Source organism: Malaclemys terrapin, chromosome 3, assembly GCF_027887155.1.
Source record: "Malaclemys terrapin pileata isolate rMalTer1 chromosome 3, rMalTer1.hap1, whole genome shotgun sequence".
Taxonomy (NCBI): Eukaryota; Metazoa; Chordata; order Testudines; family Emydidae; genus Malaclemys; species Malaclemys terrapin.
In genome coordinates, this window is record NC_071507.1 from 54176311 (window position 1) to 54197596 (window position 21286).

General features: G+C 38.8%; 1 protein-coding gene across 7 annotated transcripts in view; it reads right to left on the reverse strand.

Annotated features, from left to right (window-relative positions):
- CDC42BPA (CDC42 binding protein kinase alpha) overlaps positions 1-21286 on the reverse strand; it is a 339222-nt gene that overhangs the window by 23049 nt on the left and 294887 nt on the right. For all 7 annotated transcript variants that reach the window (XM_054023831.1, XM_054023829.1, XM_054023836.1 and 4 more), the window contains exons 26-33: positions 20743-20882; positions 19933-20014; positions 15312-15528; positions 12896-12958; positions 11535-12128; positions 7898-7995; positions 6444-6528; positions 342-465 (exon numbers count right to left, since the gene is read on the reverse strand). In XM_054023831.1, the coding sequence (XP_053879806.1) occupies positions 342-465; positions 6444-6528; positions 7898-7995; positions 11535-12128; positions 12896-12958; positions 15312-15528; positions 19933-20014; positions 20743-20882 (1403 nt within the window). The remainder of the gene's footprint in view (positions 1-341; positions 466-6443; positions 6529-7897; positions 7996-11534; positions 12129-12895; positions 12959-15311; positions 15529-19932; positions 20015-20742; positions 20883-21286) is intronic.

The following is a 21286-nucleotide window of genomic DNA, read 5'->3' on the forward strand; positions in this document are numbered from 1 at the left end:
CTCCTTTTGTAAAATGTTTATTATAGATCTTTATATATACAGTATATGCACACACACACATATATATGTATATACAGTATGTGGGGGCATGCATTCCAAATTACAGTAACTGTTTCACACAAATATTTTATTAAAAAAGGAATCAAAGTACTGAAATATTCAGTGCATATTCATATCCAGACTAGTATTAATACAAATTATACATCAAAGATAAACACAATGGTGAAAAGACAAATGTCTGAAAACAACTCTAACAAATGAAATACTACACTGACATCAGACAGACATTCCTTCAAGGCCTACAGGCATGTACAGAAGACAAGTACAGGTTGAATACCGACCTCCTCTGCTGCATTCTCTCCTCCTCTGGTACTCTGAATGAATAACGACGCTTATTGTTGATGTTTCGAACCATTTGCTTCCGGCTGTTATCTGATGTCTCAGGAACTACCAGTTCATCTCCCTCTAGAAACAACATCAAAAATATCCAAGAGATTGCTTACTTGGTAATTTAATAAACCATTTAGAACAAATAATTTTATTTAGCTTTTGTACTAAATCATCTGACAGCTGCCCTGTAAGAGAGTATAAAAAACTGATGGGTGTGTTCAGAAGCCCAAATAGGAAAACAGGAAGGTCATGAATAAATTAAAAAATCCTCAATGGTGGATCAAAATATATTGGGACACTCGGTCAACTCTAGAGTCACACTGGAGGATTCACCCCAGAAGTCACATCCTCTCAGGAAAAAACAGAATGCAAGTTATGTCTGAGCAACCAGAAATACTATGAACAGAACAACAAAGATTTTAAAAACGTAGTTTAATCAGTAATGGCCTGATTCTGCAACATTTACAACTGAACAGTCCCACTGCAGTCTCAATGCTAAATGTAACTTCACTTTTCCCCCACAAACAGAATACACAGCATGTTTAACCCATGCATATATACACATGCTGAATATTTTCTAATATCAATGAGGTTGCAATTAAATTTGTGCATTCTAATGCGAGTGAGATCAACGTGTCATGAGTAGTGTGTTTCCTTAACAGTTGAAGGCAGAAGGAAGTTCCTTGTGAAAATATGGAGTCTGTCATTGCCAGTAGAAATGTGCTGTGTGGACCACAGGGTACAGTACAGAAAGGAGTGTCCCGTGGCTTCATATTTCCTTGCTTTAAGAGTTTGGGGGCAATACAAACTGAAATCCTTTAAAAAGTAGTTTTTGTTTATGGAATAACACTAAACAAGTCAGTTTCACATCACCTTGTCCTTCCTTCAGGTTCCCCATTTCTTGGTTGTTTCATGTACCGGTCTTTCCTCATATGCTAATTTTTAAGGTCTTTAGGACAGGAATTGCCTTTATTACACATGTACCCTGTCTAGCACAGTGGGCCTTGATCGGGGCTTCTAGGTGCTACAGCAATGCAAATATTGATCAATAATTAAAATAACAACTGGGTAGAAATAGAAAGAAATTGCCTATTACCATAATCATTGGGAAAAGTCTCCTATTCAGACTACCCAAAATATTTCTTTGTTTCAAACCCTCTTATTCTGAATACCCTAAATGTATGGAGAAAATCTATTGTATTACTCAATTTCAATGCCTCTCTCACCTCATTTCTTGGCAAGTTCAGATAACCCCCATTTCCTACCAAGGATAAATAAAACTTCTTTGGATTTATGGGGTATGTCATATGATAACAAGCTCTTCTCAATTTCACAGTAGAGCTGCAAATACGCTCCATTCTCAAAAGACCTTTCTATCAATTCTTTCAAATAAGGCACTGTATAATGACAAAGAAAAGTCAATGTCCTTGAAAATCTACAAAATATAGAAGTTATTTTCTCCACACCAACAAAATCCACAAAGTTTCATCATACAACTTTATAGCAAAGAAGGCTAGAACAGCTCAAAAACATTCAGAAGGCCAGAGAAAGGACCTCAGGCCTCACACACTAACTTTCTTTAGCAGACCTTGCTTAAAATTGCTAGAACATCATACTTCTGCCAAACATCTGGAAACTCAATGCAAGCTGCTTCTTCATCCATATCTTACTCCAAAGAGACTATTTCTTATGAAACACTCCAATTCTGATATCTTTTGCCACAACTGTGGGAAAGGGGGAGATCTCTCCACCCCATGTACTGGTCATGCCTAGTCATGTCCAAGTAGAGATTCATAGGTTCATAGATTTTCAGGTCAGAAGGGACCATCATGATTATCTAGTCTGACCTCCTGTGCATTGCAGGCCACAGAACCTTGCCCACCCACTCCTGTAATAGACCCATAACTTGTGGCTGAGTTACTGAAGTCCTCAAAGCATGATGTAAAGACTTCAAGTTATGGAGAATCCATCATTTACACTAGTTTAAACCTGCAAGTGACCCATACTGCAGAGGAAGACAAAAACCTCCCAGAGTCTCTGCCAATCTGATCTGGGAGAAAATTCCTTCCCGACCCCCAATATGGTGATCAGGTGGACCATGAGCATGTGGGTAAAACCCACCAGCCAGACACCTGGGAAATAATTCTTGGTAGTAACTCAGAACCCTTCCCATCTAGTGTCCCATCACTGACCATTAGAGATATTTGTTGCTAGCAGTGGCAGATTGGCTACATGCCATTGTGGGCAGTCCCATCATGCCAGCCCCTCCATAAACTTATCAAGCTCAGTCTTGAAGCCAGTTAGGTTCCCCCCCCCCCACTGCTCCCCTTGGAAGGCTGTTCCAGAACTTTACTCCTCTGATTGTAGAAACCTTCATCTAATATCAAGCCCAAACTTGTTGATGGCCAGTTTATACCATTTGTTCTTGTGCCAACATTGGCGCTTACCTTAAATAACCCCTCTCCCTCCCTGGTATTTATCTCTCTGATGTATTTATAGAGAACAATTATATCTCCGCTCAGCCTTCTTTTCGTTAGGCTAAACAAGCCAAGTTCTTTGAGTCTCCTCTCATAAGGCAGGTTTTCCATTCCTTGGACGATCCCTAGTAGCCCTTCTCTGCACCTGACCAGTTTGAATTCATCTTTCTTAAACGTGGGAGACCAGAATTGCCCCCAGTATTCCAGACGAGGTCTCACCAGTACCTTGTATAATGGTACTAACTCTTCCCTATCTCTACTGGAAACACTTTGCCTGATGCATCCCCAGTCTGCATTAGCCTTTTTCACAGCTGTATCACACTGGTGGCTCATAATCATCCTGTGATGAACCAATACACCCAGCTCTTTCTCCTCCTCTGTCACTTTCTTCTGATAATTCCTAGCTTATAGTAAAAATTCTTGTTGTTAGTCCCTCAGTTAGTCCCCTTACACTTTGCACTATTAATTTCATCCCATCTCTATTACTCCAGTATTCAAGGTCATCTAGATCTCTTGTACGATATTCTGGTCCTCCTCAGCATTGGCAATACCGCCCAACTTTGTGTCATCCGTAAATTTTATTAGCACACTCTCACTTTTTGTGCCAACGTCAGTAATAAAAATGTTAAATAAGACTGGTCCCAAAACCGATCCCTGAGGAACTCCATCAGTAACCTCCCTCCAACCTGACAGTTCACCTTTCAATATGACCCGTTGTAGTCTCCCTTTTAACCAGCTCCTTTATCCACATTTCAATTCTCATATTAATCCCCATCTTCTCCAATTTAACTATTAATTTCCCAAGTGGAACTGTATCAGATGCTTTACTGAAATCGAGGTAGATTAGATCTACTGCATTTCCTTTGTCTAAAAAATCAGTCATGTCAAAGAAAGAGATCAGATTTTTCTGGCACAATCTATCTTTTGTAAAACCATGTTGTACTTTATCCCAGTTACCATTTACCTCTATGTCCTTAACTACTTTCTCTTTCAAAATTTGTTCCAAGACTTTGCATACAATTGAGGTCAAGCTAACAGGCCTGTAGTTTCCTGCATCACTTTTTTCCCTTTCTTAAACATAGGTACTATATTAGCAATTCTCCAGTCATAGGGTATGACCCCTGAGTTTACAGAGTTATTAAATATCCTTGGGCTTGGGCTTGCAATTTTATGTGCCATTTCTCTTAATAGTCTTGGATAGAAATTATCCAGATCCCCCCCCCCACCCCGATTTAGTCCCATTAAGATGTTTAGTTTGATTTCCACCTCGGATGTACTAATTTCTACTTCCATATTCTTGTTCCCATTAGCCACCCTGCCACTACCCATAAGCTCTTCATTACCCTTATTAAAAATCAAGGCAAAATATTTGTTTAGGTGTTGGGCCATGCCTAGATTATCTTTACTCTGCACCCCATTCTCAGTACTTAGCAGTTCCACTTCTTTCCTTGTTTTCTTTTTATATATATTGCTATACAACCTTTTACTGTTGGTTTTAATTTCCTTTGCAAGGTCCAACTCTATTTGGCTTTTGGCAGCTCTCACTTTATCCCTATACTTTCTGACCTCCAAGAGGTAGCTTTCCTTGCTGATCCCTCCCATCCTCCATTCCTGGTAGGCTTTCTGCTTTCTCTTAATAACCTGTTTGAGATGCTCATCCAGCTTGGTCTGCAATCCTTCCCCACGAATTTTTCCCCTTGCTTGGAATGCAGGCTTCAGATAGCTTCTGCAACTTTGACTTAAAGTAACTCCAAGCCTCCTCCACCTTAAGATCCTTGAGTTCTTCAGTCCAGTCCATTTACATTAATTTTGTAAGGTTTGCCCTTTGAAATTAAGGACCCTCGTTGCAGGTCTATTTTTGTTTATCCTTCCATTTAATTTAAACAGAATATGATCACTAAAACCAACAACCAACTCTTTGGGATTAGACCTTTAGCAATGTTAACCCAATAACAGGAACCTCACTTTCAAACAAAGCTAAAACTGCTTTTTTGGTTTTGAATATATGTAGCCTACAGACACGTACTATGCATGAATTCATCCAACACCAACCGCGCACTGCCATACTAGGTTTTGTATGTAACTTTGCATATAACTCCTTTCCTGAAGATTAATGGCTGGTTTTATAAAGCATGGTCTATACTAGTACTGAAAAAAATTACAAATCTTAAAGGAGATAAACTTGCAGAATACATGCTGCTTGGCAGCCTTTTTTGGAATATGTTAAGATGTGTAGAGGAGCAAAAAACCTGTTTCGCTCACTTCTCTATGGGGTAGTTTAGCTCCTTATCTAATTCCCAACCCTCATTTAGATCTGCAGATTCTCTGTACATACTCTCACGTATTGTTTCTCTCTACCACTTCTATCTCACTTAGAGTAATTTGCTTGCCAATAATTGGATCTCAATAGATACTTAACTCTCTCTCTAGATAATTATATTACTGTTAGTTTAACTTTTAGAGGCCACTGGTGGCTTTTTGGGTGTACAGTTATAAACTTACATACCATTGCAATCATTCCGTTAATTCCGCCTCTTGTGCATTTATATTTTTATACTCACAACAGTAAAATTATTTACTTAAACTAGTTACTCTTTTCTCTTCATGGATCCATTTTATATATTTAACTGTAAAATCTGATTATGATGCTATTGTAACTATTGTTACTATTAATGTAGCATTTGTCACATTCTATTAATGTTCCAATAAAAAGAAAATTAGAAAAAATCCTCACACACCAACAGTAAAAGTACTTTAAAGTAAAAACAACAACAAAAAATGTGTCTGAAACTTATATTTTAGCTGATCATTTTTACTGAAGAAAGAAACACAAAAACATCTCATAGCAACCTGCTATAAAGAAGCATAAGACATTGTCAATATTTCAAAGCCAACTCTTTGGCACACAAATGCAGATGGCCTTTGTCAGTATGTTATGAAGAATGGTTCTGCACTGCTTTCTGAGACCAATAGGTTCTGAGTCACAGTGTACAGTTTTTGGGGCGGGGGTTGGATATGTGTAAAAATGATTTTAAGCCAGAATTAGAGAGAACCTTGTGGAAGCCTAAATTTTCCCTATTGTATTTTTAGAAATCATTTTTTGGAGGGAATGGATTTTGGATTTTAACAGTTTTTTAGTTGCTGTAATCCTCTACTTTATCACCAATAAATTAAAGACCATAGCTAGGATCGTGGCATTATGATCTGAACACACCAATACAGAAGAACCAAATTTTGAGGTAAAACGTAATCATGGATTTTCCAAATATTTAAGCTGATGAACCTAGTCTTTTGGTGGGCTCTAACCTCTATTTTCTAATCTCTTTAAAGTTAAGTTTAAAAAAATCATACTCTTCATTGCAAGTTTGAAAAGATAAAAGGTTCAACCTAACTAAAGTAGGCTTTTATACCTCTCCAAATCATTGTAGTGTCTCAGTGCCTGGTTTGCTTCCAAGTCAATAAATACAGATGGGTTTGAAATATAATAATCCACAACTCAAATATCCAGGTCACACTTGCAAGGTGCTATTTCAAAAGAAGCAATAGCAGTAGTAAAATCTGCTCTCTCTTACTTACCTGCCATCTTATTTTTGAAATATATTAATCTAATTGTCTCCAGTCCTAAAAGGTTTAGTGATCCTTCTGTATTCAATGGTCGTACCTGAAACAATTGAAAACAAATATCTTAATAATAAATCATATTTATATAGTGCTTCTCATCTTGAAAGATCCCATAGAGCATTACAGACTGTATAAAACAAGCATTACTGAGATACAGCCATCAGAGGTGGACTGGGGGGAGCCAACTGGTGCAGAGTATATGGCACAACAGTAGCATAAAAGAAATGTTGGCCAATGGTGCATGGGAAATCTCTGCTCTTGTGAGGAATGACAATGCATCTTTAATGATCACCCAATACAGAAACAATCCTGGTTTTTAAGGCTTTATCTAAGTAACTTGCCCTCAGTAAATTGCATAAAACAATTTATTTAACCAGATGGAGGACTAAAGTCCCAGGATTCAAACATATGGTTCTGCAATGAGTCTAGTTTTTTTCAGACCTTAAGCATAGAGAGCACTAAGACACACCTCTGTCAGGGCATTAGCATCATGTCTTGATGACGCTTTTGCAACTTGATGATATTGTGTGGCAGTGTCACGACACAGATTTTTGCAGTTTCACATTTCAAAAGCTGAAAACCATTTCTCACTATATTTAGACTGTATATTCTATTCAAAAATAAAATCTTTATCAAATCACCATCTTTGAGTCTCCCACATGCAGCAGCTCCCATCTTGCTGAAAAGTGGCTTCATTTGTTACACTACCATTCTGCGTTTACCAGTAATCAAAGATTATAAATTTCACCTTGATAAGCAGGAATGAAATGTTTTGGCTGCTCAAAACTGGAGTAACACACTGGTCAATCAAGCCCAATGTGTGACAAACAGTTTTCAACGCTTGAACATTTGAATACAGAAAAATATAGTATTTAGTAATGAAGTGACTGTTTTCTCCCAGCAAAAATATTTTCTTTGCTATGTTATGTTGTATTTTTGCAACAAAAATATTTCCTCCTTATCACTGATGTAGGACCAGTGCTCCAAAAAGCATTTTAGCTCTAGTAGTATTTGTGCTGGTCCCACCAAAGTGTTTCTAACCATACCTGATTATAACATCCTGAAATTCCAAGCAGGGCAAGACTTGTACAGATCTTTTTGATCTATTAGGTTATGGCAATAACACAGAAATAATCAGTTTCTATTACATTAATATTCTATAATAAAACCAACAAATGCAAGAGACTTTCCTGGGTATTGATTCACCACTCATTTATCTGCAATGATGAAATTGTAGCCAAAGCAGACAGCAGGTTAAGGTGCACATTAATCTTTCTATTAGCAGCTCCTTTCAGTTCAAGTATATTCTTTAATGATGTCCCATATCCCAGCTGCTATCAACTTTTTATACACATTTGTTAGGAGTATCGTAGCCTGGCCAAACTGCTTTGCTGCCCAAGGATAGTTACCTTCTTGAGTGGAATAGTCTGAATCCATTCCATGGAGTTCACATCAAAGATATCGACCGCATTTTCACTATACACTGAGAGGTATGGTGCATTGTAACCTGAGAGGGAAGGATTGAATACACTGTCATATGCATTTAGCCAACACAGGATTCATAGCATAGAATTTCTTAATGATAGTTTAACTGCATTCAATGAAATATACTCCAAGTATTACTGATACTTCTGAGAACAGTGGGCTAGCTTCCAATTCTGGAGAAGCAGAAGCCTTCTCTATTGTTAAGGATGCAACTGACTTTCATCACAAAACTGTATTTTAGCTGCCCTATAACGTGCTTAGAAAGTCTGATTGACCTCAAAACTGCCGTAAGATTTGAAGGCAAAGGAGAATGATTAATTTTCTTAAGACTCTGCAGAAACAAACTATTTTGAGTTCTAAATCATTAAATATTATTCTGATTTGAAAAATTAATTTTTGTTTAATGTTTCTCTCTCTCTTTTTATGGAACTCTTAATTATTCATTCCCTTTTAAGAGCATAGGTTTTGTAAATGAAATGATGTGGTAGACAAGTACACAGTGACCGTTACTGGATTTTGAAACCAAGCTGTTCATTTCTGGAACTCTATACTGAGCGGCAATTAGAACCAGGAACTGAGAAGACAGTCTTCACATTTACCCTGGTTTTGATTTTCATTTCCTATTTGCTAGATTTTAATGATTTCTAGAATTTAGTGCTGGTGAAATGTGCAAGATTGACAGCTCTAGAGAGTTAAGTCCTCCATTCATCCACAGATCAGATACAGCATAGAAGAAATAGTGCACTGCCTCTCTAATGTGCCGCAACTTAGGCCTGGTCTACACTAGTCTGTTATTTCGGAATTAGCCGAGTTAATTAAAAAAAAAAAAAAAAAAGATTCTGTCCACATGACCAAACCGGCTTTTTCGATTTAAAGGGCTCTTTAATCCGATTTCTGTACTCCACCTCGGCAAGTGGAGTAGCACTTAAATCGAGATCGCAATCCCGGGTTAAAGGTATTGTGGATGCAATTTGACGTTATTGGCCTCCAGGAGCTATCCCAGAATGCTCCCTTGTGACCGCTCTGGACAACACTCTCAACTCCGATGCACTAGCCAGGTGGGCAGGAAAAGCCCCGGGAACTTTTGAATTTCATTTACTGTTTGGTCACCATCAGCACAGGTGACCGTCAGCACAGTCCACCATCACAGGTGACCATGCAGAGTCCACCATCACAAGAGATCACGCAGTCCCGGATTCGCAGACGAGCTCTAGCATGGTCCAAACGGGAGGTACTGGATCTCATCGCACGTTGGGGAGACGAGTCTGTTATGGCAGAACTACGTTCCAAAAAAAGGAACGCAAATATGTACGCTAAAGTCTCCAGGGCCATGACGGAAAGAGGCTACTACAGAGACACAGAGCAGTGTCGTACAAAAATCGAAGTGCTCAGGCAAGCATACCAAAAAGCCAGGGAGGCAAACGGGCGCTCTGGGTCACAGCCCCATACATTCCGCTTCTACCGTGAGCTCCATGCAATTATGGGGGGTGACGTCACCACTACCCCACCACTATCCGTGGACACCTGCAAGGGGGGAGTTGCACCGAGCGAGGAGGAAGAGTCATTGGAGGACGAAGAGGATAGTGCATAGGTGGCAAGTGGGGAATCCATTTTCCCCCCTAGCCAGGAACTATGCTTAACGCTGGAGCCAATAGCCTCCCCCCACTCCCAATGCGGGCTCCTGGACCATGATCCTGGAGAAGGTACTTCTGGTGAGTGAGAGCCTGATCGGAGCCACGCGGTGGGGGGCAGGAGGGAAACCCAGCCACGCGTATAGTTTAAAGGGCTCATCCCTGCTCAGAGCCTCATCGGAGCCATGCGGTGGATGCGGGGGAACAGGTTGGGTGTTGTGTGAAGTGATCATCCCAGAGAGCCCGCAGGCTCTCCTTTATGGCAAACCCACCAGGCATTGCTTGCTATGGGAAAGGGGTCCCAGCAGTTTGAAAACATTGAAATGAATGTAGAAGAAGCAGAACCCCACGTGCCCCTAGGCTGCCTGCAAGCTGAATTCTGTTGCCCGGCTGTGTGTGATGGCTTACTCATACCAAAGTGTCCCCTTTGTTCTCCGAAATGTATATTTTTAAAATACTACCCTCCATTTTTTCCTCCCGCAGGTGCAAATGTTTCAACGTAGCCCTTATCTACTCGGTCCCAGAGGCTGGTTCAGATTAGAAGGTAGAAAAAACGAACTCGGGAAGACATGTTCGCCGAGCTCATGCAGTCCTCCCGTACTGATAGGACCCAGCAGAATGCGTGGAGGCAAACAAATTGAATTCACGTGCTTTAGTGCGGACACACAACACCGAATGTATAAAATCACTTCCGAAAATTCGAATAAAATAAGTTTGAATTAATTTCGTACTGTTGACGTACTCTTAGTTTTGCTGGGACTAAATCTAATGGTGATCCATATCAACAAGATATGGCCTTTCTGCTTAATTTACTATTGAAGGTTTCAATTTGTGATGATTGTGATAGTGGTTTCTGAGACTGGATGTACACTCATTAGGAATTGGAATTAGAACATCAACTTGCTTCACGTAGGTAACCAAAAAGTCTTAAAAACAGTAATGACCAGGTTGGGTAGTCTTTGAACTGGTGGCCTATTAGTGAAAATCTTAATCCTTTGCATAGGCAGTGCACATTTCTCCTTGTTTTGACACATTCATTTTTAAGGCCACCATCCAATTGGAAATATAATACCAGGCTTATTAACTGGAAAATGTTAGGACGTTTGTATATTTTAAACTAATTTTAAAATGAATTCAGACCGTCTTTTAAAAGCATACGAAAAGTATGATAGGGTTTTATTTTGTTTTTTTTTTTTTACTCTTGTAGACTGAAAGTCATGTCCTTGAAAAATGTGCAATAAATATTTAAGAGAGAACTTCTTGGAATAAGAAATCTTGACATGTTTTGATAAGGAAGATGATTTTATCTTAAACTCATGGCATGTATGGTCAATACAACCTGTTTGCCAGAATTCTTTTCTTTTCTTTTTTTTTGGCGAGAGAAGGGGAAGAGAAGAGGAGTTGGGTGGGGAGAAAGAGGAGAAAATGGAGATGATGGAGGAAAGGAGTGAAAAGCAACAACAATATTAAAGACAGGTATAAACCAAACAACCAGAATCGAATGGCCCTGATAGCTCCAGATGTTGACCAAAATGTTTACTTTTGGAGGCCTAAATTTAGGCTCCTAAATAAAAGTGACATTTTTTAGAATGTTGAATGCACGAAAATCCCATGAACCTCAGAAGGAGTAGACAGCTCTCAAACACTCTGAATATTAGGCTACTTATTTAGATGATTTTAGGTATTCAAGTTTGAAAATCCTGAGTCTCTATTGTTCTCTCATTAACAGCAGCATAAGTCAGTTACACAAGTGTAAAACTAGGCCCTCTGAATAGATTTTGAGTCTCAGGCACAATTTTAGGTAATACATTCATGAAGTGCCCCCCTGTGAGTGCACCTGGGACACTGCACATGCAGTTCAAATACAAACGGTAGTAACTGATAATTGTATACACAGACAAACATGACATTAATACACAGACACACTTACAGCAAGAGGATGGTGTTGCAGGCCACATCAATTCCTGTTGTCTAGATCTTCGGCCCTGACAGTCAACATAAACCCCAACGCTGCTAAAACACAGCAGATATTCTTTATTTGAGATTTCGACTGCGCAGATGGCATCAGTTGGCTGCTGTGCAATAAATGATAGGGTGTGGTCATCTGGGTGGAGCAAACTGTATGGGTTCCCTTCTCCATGCATGGGATATTTTAGGAATCCTGACTGGTAACCCACACAGAGCCGCTCACTGAAGACCGACATCCACTGGACATTTCCCAGGACTTGGATCTCCTTCATCTTTTTGTGACGCGTCTTGCTCTGATTCAGTTCATAACACAGGACCTGTCTTTTCATAGCCACACATAGGCAAGTAAGGGCTCCATGGCGTACCTGTCCAGAAACTATGGTCTGGCAGCCTTTTGTCTCCGCCAGCTTATAAAACTCCGTCTCTCTTCCATCCAGGGCTGCCATAGGGAAAAGCCGTACATGACGGTTTCGTCCTGAGATCACTGCAATGAGCTGTTCATTAGGGATGAGCTCAATCTGATGAACTTTCTTATTGTCACCAACACGAATAATCTCTACAAAACAAAAACCTGAAGTAAACCTATCTTAAAATGCATTCTGGTTAAAAAAATTATTTCAAAAATGGTTAATTTAAAGGGGGAATAGCAAAGAAAACCCTTTACAACTTCTTTCTTAGGACATATAAACACTGTCTCAAAATTACAACACAAATAAGACCATTTTTCCACTTGTTTTTATATTAGAAATACTAGGCCTTGATTTTCCCCTTCCTCTGCTTGAGGACCTGAGTAGTGATCTCAGTCAAATATGCTGCTCTTCCTCTCAACAGCTATGTGAGGGAGGAGAAGTGGATTTTTCTTGCAAATCGATGAAAGCAAATTCCATGTGAAAACCATTAATTTAAAGAGTGCCTATAGTCAGAAAAGTGACTACGTAAAAAATATTTACTCAACAAGCAGGTCTGCACCATTGTGGTGGGTTTACTTACTTTACAGAATTTACAAATTTTTATTTCTGTTATATCTGCAGAGACCATTCTGCTTAATGCAACAAAATCTTGCAAATAGAGCAAAGAAGCTACATTTCAATTGCGGAATGTTTATTACCGGCAATGATGCCAGAGGCAGAAACAACACAGAACAGCTTGGTTATCAGCTCCCATGTGGAAGCTACACAGTCGGCAGTTATTAAAATCAGCTTTGGAACTGTAAACTTAGAAAACTGGAACTAGAAGATATTGAAAGAGAACAAAGTTTAGAGTCATTTTTCTGACTATTCAAACTGAACATTAGTATAATTAGTACAATTCATTATATCTTACCATCTTTGGTGACATGCACAACAAACAACCCTTCTTCATTGCCCAGAGCTATTCTTTCATGATCTATGACAGTAAAAAAATAAATAAAACAAAAACAAATAAAAAAGATGAGGCATTTCTCTTTGGTCACTTATAGAAAATCATAACATTCTAGGACTAGAAGGGACCCCAAGAAATCATCTCGTCCAGTCCCCTGCACTGGGGCAGAACTAAGTATTATCTAGTATTAGTCGACAGGTGTTGGTCTAACCTGTTTTTAAAAACCTCCAGTGTTGGAGATTCCACAACCTCCCTAGGTAATTTGTTCCAGTGCTTAACCACCCTTATAGTTAGGAAGTTTTTCCTGATATCTAACCTAAATCTCCCTTGCTGCAATTTAAGCCCATTGCTTCTTGTCCGATCCTCAGTGGATAAGGAAAACACCCCCCTCTTTATAACAACCTTTTACGTATTTGAAGACTGCGATCATGTCCCCCCTCAGTCTGCTTTTCTCCAGACTAAACAAATTATTTTTTCAACTTTTCCTTGTAGGTCATGTTTTCTAGACCTTTAAAATTTTTTGTTGTTCTCCTCTAGACTTTCTCTAATTTGTCCACACCTTTCCCAAAGGGTGGTGTCCAGAACTGGACACAGTACTCCAGCTGAGGCCTTATTAATGCTGAGTAGAGCAGAAGAATTACTTCTTGTGTCTTGCTAACAGCACTTCTGCTATTACAGCGTGCTAATACTTTTTTTTGCAAAAGTTTTACATTGTTACATTGTTGACTCATATTTAATTTGCAGTTCTCCTTCCTAGGCAGTCATTTTCCATTTTGTATTTGTGCAACTGATTATTCCTTCTTAGGTGTAGTACTTTGCATTTGGCCTTATTGAATTGCATCCTATTTATTTCATACCATTTCTCTAGTTTGTCAAGATAATTTTGAATTCTAATCCTGTCTTCCAAAACCAAAACAATTATATGAAGATAAAATGCATTGGTAGCCTCCCTTTTTTATTTCTTTCATAGTAAAGCTGAAAGAAATATGACCGCCTTTTTCTATTTCTCATGCTAGTAGATATGTCACTATGTAACATTATACATAACAACTGCTCAGAGCACTTAAGCACAGTACTGACTTTGTAGTAAACAAATAAAACATCAAATTTACATAATCAAACTACAGATGCTGTGCATTAGCATGTAATAGATCCAGACTGAGTCTCTGTCCTACGTTCTTACTTACAGAGGACAGGAGTGCTAATGGAAGCTGTATCTTCAGTCCTGAGATGATAAAGTGGTGAAGGAAGTTCTGTATTACTTACTCTGTAGTGCTACTTTTGGCTAGTTAAGGAGCTGTGTTCGCAGAATACAATGTAAATCGTGCCCACTCCTTAGCCACAAGGATATTAGTTATGAAATAGGGTGGGGGGAATGCTCTTAAGGAAATTCCCAGAAACACTGAACATCCTATCACACTTCCCCATAGCACCATCCATATTGCCATATGGCATAAAATGCTCAACAAAATGTTATTCAGTAGCCAATAGAGAGAGTTATTTACCTCATTGTTTGGGTAATTCTTCTATACAAATTATATTTCACGCTGATGTTTAACCCAAGATTCCTTTTGTGCTGAATTGCATACATTAGGGTCCAGAGTCTGAGCAGGCCTCCTGAAGGGCCAAATACTAATGTTCTAACCCACTTTTCCTTAGTCTGCTTTACTCTGGAAAATTCCCATTTGTTTCATAGATTTCGCTGGAAATTTGCCTGAGTAAAAACTGAGTAAGGGAGTCTCACGATTTAGCTTCAATTGCACGGATGGGATTTACAAGCACCACTATTTTGAATGTGCAAATCCATTATTTGCACACGTGGCCTTTGCTCATGCAAATACTTATTTTGCATGTGCAAAACCAAGTTAATAAATGTTGAGGGGCACAATTAATAATAAACACAATAAATGGGAATTAATTATTTGGACCTAGAATCTAAAATTTTATTGACATTTCTGTTTAAGTAAAGTGTATGAACATATATCTTGGAATAGCAGAAGTCATAGACAGAAGCTTTATTTTTCTTAAATTTTCAGAGAGTGGGAGAAAACAAAGGCACTGAATTTATCTATCTTTTGCTTATAGTGAGCCAATCTCTCTCTATATAGATTGTCATAGGTAGGATCTGAACTCAGCCCTCCAGGGGAGAATGTAACCTTAACACAGCACCTTAACCCCTTTGGCTCCCCTAATTTACAAATCAGCTTGCTCTACATTTTAAAAAAAGATCTAGATGCAAATTTATGGCTCATCATAATTTCCTGAGACAGGGCTTTGTCGCACTGCCAAGGAAGAAAGGAGAGTGCAGAAAGTGTTAATATCGTAACTGTGTCCAGTAACACCCAAGAAGTGTTTACGGCAGATTATCAACTCATACCTATAATTGCTGCTGACTGGGTTGTTTTGATGAGAGGGAGGGTGCTGTCATAAGCCTCTTTGGGAACATAGACTGATCGGTCTTTGAGCTTATTCTTCTTCAAAATCCTATGCAATTCATTCAGCACTCCTACCCACTTGCTCTTTTCATTCTCACTGTCTGCTAGAATCAGGATCGAACACTTATTACTGGATGCGGAGAGCTGGGAAGCTGTAACCTGAAAAAGTTTTAAATGGATATGCTTATGAAACAAAGGAAAAGAGGCTTCAGCATTAGTTATTGAAACACAAGTCCATGGCTATCAATATCCTTTTCATTAGATGCTGACTTGAGCTGTATTCAATAAACTGAAGAACTGCGTTTCTGCATCAGAAATCCATGCAAAAATAATCTAGTGAAGGTGATTGAACCAAGTGGATTTGTTGTTAGTGATATAATTCAGAGATTTCCACTTTAAATTATTTAGGGTGTGTAGGTCTTAAGGCAGTTTTATAAATGAAAAACATGCTTACCAAGCATTTCTGAAAGACTATTCTGTACTTGGTATACACATACTATTCTTGTTAACATTAATGTAATGGGAACTATGCATGAGCAACCCAGACCTGTGAAACTTTTCAAATAGCTGGACCACTTGATTACATGTAAAAGTGAAAAACCATCTCTGACTTGAAACTGCACTCAGTATCAAACTCAACCTTTTTAAGAATTTAACTTATTTAATGCCAGTGGCTGTTAATCCAGCAGTCTAATTCTAAATTATATTCAAATATTCACTATTATTTGGGTTTTTCCCCCTGCTTTGAAGTGCTTTCTATAACAGTTTCCCTTTAGAACAAATCCTAGTGTCACTCACTAGACTGAATGATAGAAAGTTCTGAAAGATCTTTTCTAAAAAGTATTTTATGATTCACTCTACCTAAATTACTAAAAAGTCAAGCGTGAGAATATCACTGACCTCATAGAAGTATTGAGTTGCTAGTTTATTGCAAGAGATTGTGACTTGAAGAGACATTGGGGAAGACAAAAGTGTGAGAGGAGAGATCTCAAATAAGCAAAGTATCTTGTATTTCTTTTTTATTTATTTCTGACTGGGGTAGGGTCAGCCGAAGACTTGCATTTGACATGCTCAGTTTTAATTGGGGTGTTTGTAATGGGTTTAGAGTTGCAGTTGTTGATGTTGCTTTGTGAATTGCTAGAGAATAAAGTAGGAAAAGCCCTAAGCAAAAGTCTCCACAGAGAAGCATACCAAGGAAGTGGGTTTGTTCAGGAGACAATGCCTGTGTGTAGTCTTCTGTGATTCCTTGTGAATAACTGAATCTAACTGGGCTACAGATTATTTTTTTTACCCTAATCTAGCTCATTTTATTTATTTTTTTCTTCTATTTCTTGGTAACACTTTCTTTTTTGTGTTGCATAAGAGCACAAATAAGAGTATTGAATAAAAGAATCTGAACAGCCTCAAAGAGAAATATACTTATTTCATTCCTCTAAATTCCTAGTAACTGCGAAGTTTAATCCAAATGATACTCACGTAGTCATGAGAGCGTGAATGGCAAATGTGGGAAGGACCCTGTAACTTGTTATCTATCTTTACTGTGTTTTTCATGTTCTTTTTCAGTTGCTATGTACATGCTTTCTAAGAAGGACTCTCTGAAATTAGGCCAGGAACCATGACATAACGAGGGGGATACTGAACACGTGGTATTGAAAACTGAACAATAAAAAGGAATGGTTTTACTACTAGGAAGCAAGAAAAAAAAGGAAGGAGAGGAAAAATGCAATGCTTCTGTTAAATATAGTCTCAAAATATGTTCTGTTAAATATATTCTCAAGTGAGGGAGACATTGGATTTTGACAAAGTCAGCCCCATGACAAAGGGTACGGAAGTAAAGCCTTATGGCACCATGGAGCACAGCACAAACCACAATGAAGTACAGAGAATGGGGCACAGAAAAAGGGCAGACAGTAATGTTGGGTTTCAGTACTTAGAAATGGAGACTGTACAGTGTTCAGTCATGACCCTGAATCTTGCACGGTTTGTTGCCTTCTGCATCCCACTGTAGGTGACATCACATCCCAGGTGGACCAACTGCTGGTAGAAATTGAAGAGCAGCTAGTAGTCTTGGTCCATGTTGGAACCAATGACACAGATGGAAGCAGATTGGAGCTCCTGAAATTCAGGTTTGAGGATTTAAGTAATAGGATGAAGTAACAGAATGTAAGAGAAATATTCTCTGAAATACTACCAATGGCATGATCAAGGCCAAGTCATTCAGTGGCAGATTAGGAATCTAAGCATCTTGCTGACACTTTAGCTCTGTGAGACACTGGGGATTTTAAAATAAAAAATAGAACTATACAATGGAATGGATTACACTGGACAAAATACTGGTGGTCCAATAAAAGATTTTACCTCACCCACCTAATTTCTTTAATATCCTAGGACTAACACAGCTACAACACTGCAAACAATGTACTGGTTGATAGGGATGTGAGTTTGGGTGAGAGTTTTAATTTGTAAAGAGATGGCTAGAGACAGAGACCAGCACAGAAAAGAGGAAGCAATTTAAATAAAACAGGAAGGATTATTAGGTAATGAAAAATATTAAAGTGAAGAAGAAGTGGGCTAAATATCCAGTCAGTCTGACTATGGCCACACTAGCAAAGGGTCAAGTTCTGCAGTCTTTTACCAACCAAAATTCTCACTAAAGTCAACAGGAGTTTTGCTCAGTGAAGGAATGCAGAATTTGGCTCAAAGTTTTAACTGCCTGTAATATACAATACAAATTAAAACATTATATAAAATAGAAAGAGTAAAGGAATATGCACATAGATGAGAATTCAGGACCAGGACCCTGATTAAAATGGACTGAGTATCAGGAGAAGCTAAATACAGAATCATAGATAGAGGGCCAACCCCCACCCAGACCATTAACTCATTTACTCTAATCCCATGCATTTTACAGGACCACTCACTACAGTATTTCCACTAGCACTAAGGAATCTAAACTGTTTAGAATTCAAAGACTGAGTAGAAAACAGCTGGAGAGGAGTAAGGCACTCATCCAATCCTGAAGTGATCTCTGCATAAATGCAGACTTCAACAGGACTCCATATGGGTGTGGGGGTCTTACCACTGGGAGGTCACTGCAGGCTCCGGATCTAAAAAGGAAGATTATAAAGGAAAAAGGGGGCACAATCATTATGCCCTGAAATTAAAGACAACAAAGGGAGCACACTTTTTAAGGTATGAATCAGACTTGAATTGCTTGATTAAAAGGAGCCAAGAAGCTGAGGAGGTAGATGGATTCTAAAAAGTTTGGGAAAAGGCATAACTAGCAGTAATGGGAGATTGCAGCTCCTGGTCATAGAGTGAAAAGTATACATCTAGCAAAATGTTTCTTGCCATGGCATGGGACTGCTTCCTTCCATACTATGCAAAAGGGGAAATCAGAAAGGAAGAAATTCATTACTTGGTTTTGAATTAAAGAAAAGACTTAATTTAGTACGTGTACAGTAAACGGGACAGAATGTGAGCATTCAGTAATGATAATGTCATCTGTTAGCACTTGGAGGACCCAAAAGAAATGGAAGCGTAGATGCTGAGTTTCAGTAAGAGACTGAATCTTTACGTTTACATCCGAATCTGGGACGAAATCCTGGGCCCACTGAAGTCAATGGGAATTTTGCCATTGACTTCAATGGGCCCAGGATTTCACTCCTGATCTTCCCTATAGTTCTGGATCCAGTGTTGTGGTTCAGGTTTCTCTTTTGTTCCAGCATAATGAACAAAAGAAGAAGAGAAAAAGCATGGAATTAAATGGAATGGGATAATAGAACAACAATTAGGAAGTTAACAAGAGGGGAATCAGACAGACATCAAGGATAAAACAATGCATTGTCGAAGTTTGTGGGAACCAGCCAGTAAAAAAAGGGTAAGAATATAAGAAAAAGTCAATGAAGGTAAAATCCTACTTTCAGATCTACAATCCAGATCTCGTGTGTATTTTGCACTCAATTCCTATCCATTGACATGAATGGGAGTTTGCAGGGATCAAGCTCATATACTCAACAGAGATATGCACATATACAATAAATGTATACATTACGGTTCAAGGAATAATATGAAATACAGATGTGGAGGAAGATTAAGGTCAGAAAATGTAACTATAGAAGATCGTTGCAGAAGTAAAGAATAACAAAAAGAAAAGACACTTCAAAAGGATTAACAAAAATAAGAGATCAGTGAAGGGGAGACCATAGATCCTCTAAAAGGTACCAAAAGTAGTTTTACCATGAGAATGAGGTGTAAGTATATTCTTGAATCGTTACTTAGATTGTAAATCTCTTTGGGGCAGGGACCATCTTCTTCTTTTCTTTTACAGTGCTTAGCACTCTCGGGTCCTGGTCTATGTATGGCTCAGGCTCCCAGGCACTACGGCAATACAAATAATGAATAATAATTCTATGCACCACTGCTACCGTGGTGGAGCTGGATCAGTGTTAGCCTTGGAGAGAAATGTTCAAAAATGAAGGGCATTGTGTGTGGCTCAATCCCATTGCACCATGCTAACAAAGCTGCGCCTAGACCAATCAGGTTTAAACCATACATACTTACTCTAAAGATACAGGGAATATCTTTTCGATTTGCATGGATGACATCAGAGGCCAAGACAGAACTCACTGAGAATTCTTCATCCCTTAGAGAGACAACAAATATCATTTAGAAGGGAGTATGAGCCTGACATTTCACTTGTGCTTGCACAGTAAAAGTAGAGCTATTATCTTAAGCACACAATAATGTAGCACCCAGACCTAATTTTTAAAATAGCTTGATTTTCCATCCGCAAGTCAGTATCAGCAGAAATAACTTACAAGTGTGTTGTAACCAATTTTTGACTACATAAATGTTCACAGAGATAAATCTACCCAGCTGTTCTGCATTAGGTTTCTACTTAGGTTAAAAAAAGCCAACAAAAACCCCAATTACCCCCTTCCCGTAACCCTGGACTGTTGGTGTCAGAACAAACTCTTGGGTATAGAGATATAAGAACACACTGGGTATTTGTACAGCAACGCACACACTGGATATTTGTACAGCAGGAGAGACAAAACTTCAGCTACAGCCAGGAATCACTATCAGTTGTTATAACCACATTTGGTTAATAAGAACAACAACAAAAGGTTTATTTAGCTCCCTGGCTGAGACCCTGTGTGGTACGTTTTATACCAGAACAAATTTTTATGATGTCTTAACTAGAAGTGTTCAATAGCAATGAAGTTTACTGGAAAACAAGCTTCAGTTTAAAATATTACTCAGGGATACAGAACCTTCCTGGAGGTAACCTTCATTCCAAGGAACTCAAAGTGAAGAATTTGCTGTCTCTGGTTTTCCACAGAAAACCCCACTCAGCACTAAACAGCTTACCTCATGTCAATAACCTGACTCACTACCACGCTGGGCTGGGATGCTTTTCCTTCTGCTATATCATACAGGAAGAGTTTGAAATCACAGACCACAGCCAGCGCTCTCTGCCAACCTTTCTTTACTCCAGCCGGTTTAGGAACCTATAGTCAAATAAATAGCACTGATCAGCTTTTCATTAATTTGTGTTTTCAAAAGAGCATAATGCAAGTATTGGGCCTGTCAGTGACAATGAAGAGTAGCGTCAGTAATAGAAGAAGTGTACAGTGAAAGAAATGAGAGCCAGCTCAGCAGCCTGTCCAAGTGTCAGATGTGAGCGCTACACTATAGTACAGAAAACCTGTAATGCCAGGGGTTCTGTCCCTAGCTCACCCTTCTACACCCATAAACTCATAACAAAGGAACAGAGGGATTGATACAAGAAGAAACAGAATCTTGTACATCTCTAGTTCACCTGCTGGAATCCTGCCCGATAGATAGTGAGATAACATTTGACAGCTGTTGGGTGATCTCAGTACAATGCCCATGAACCTTAGAAGAAACCACC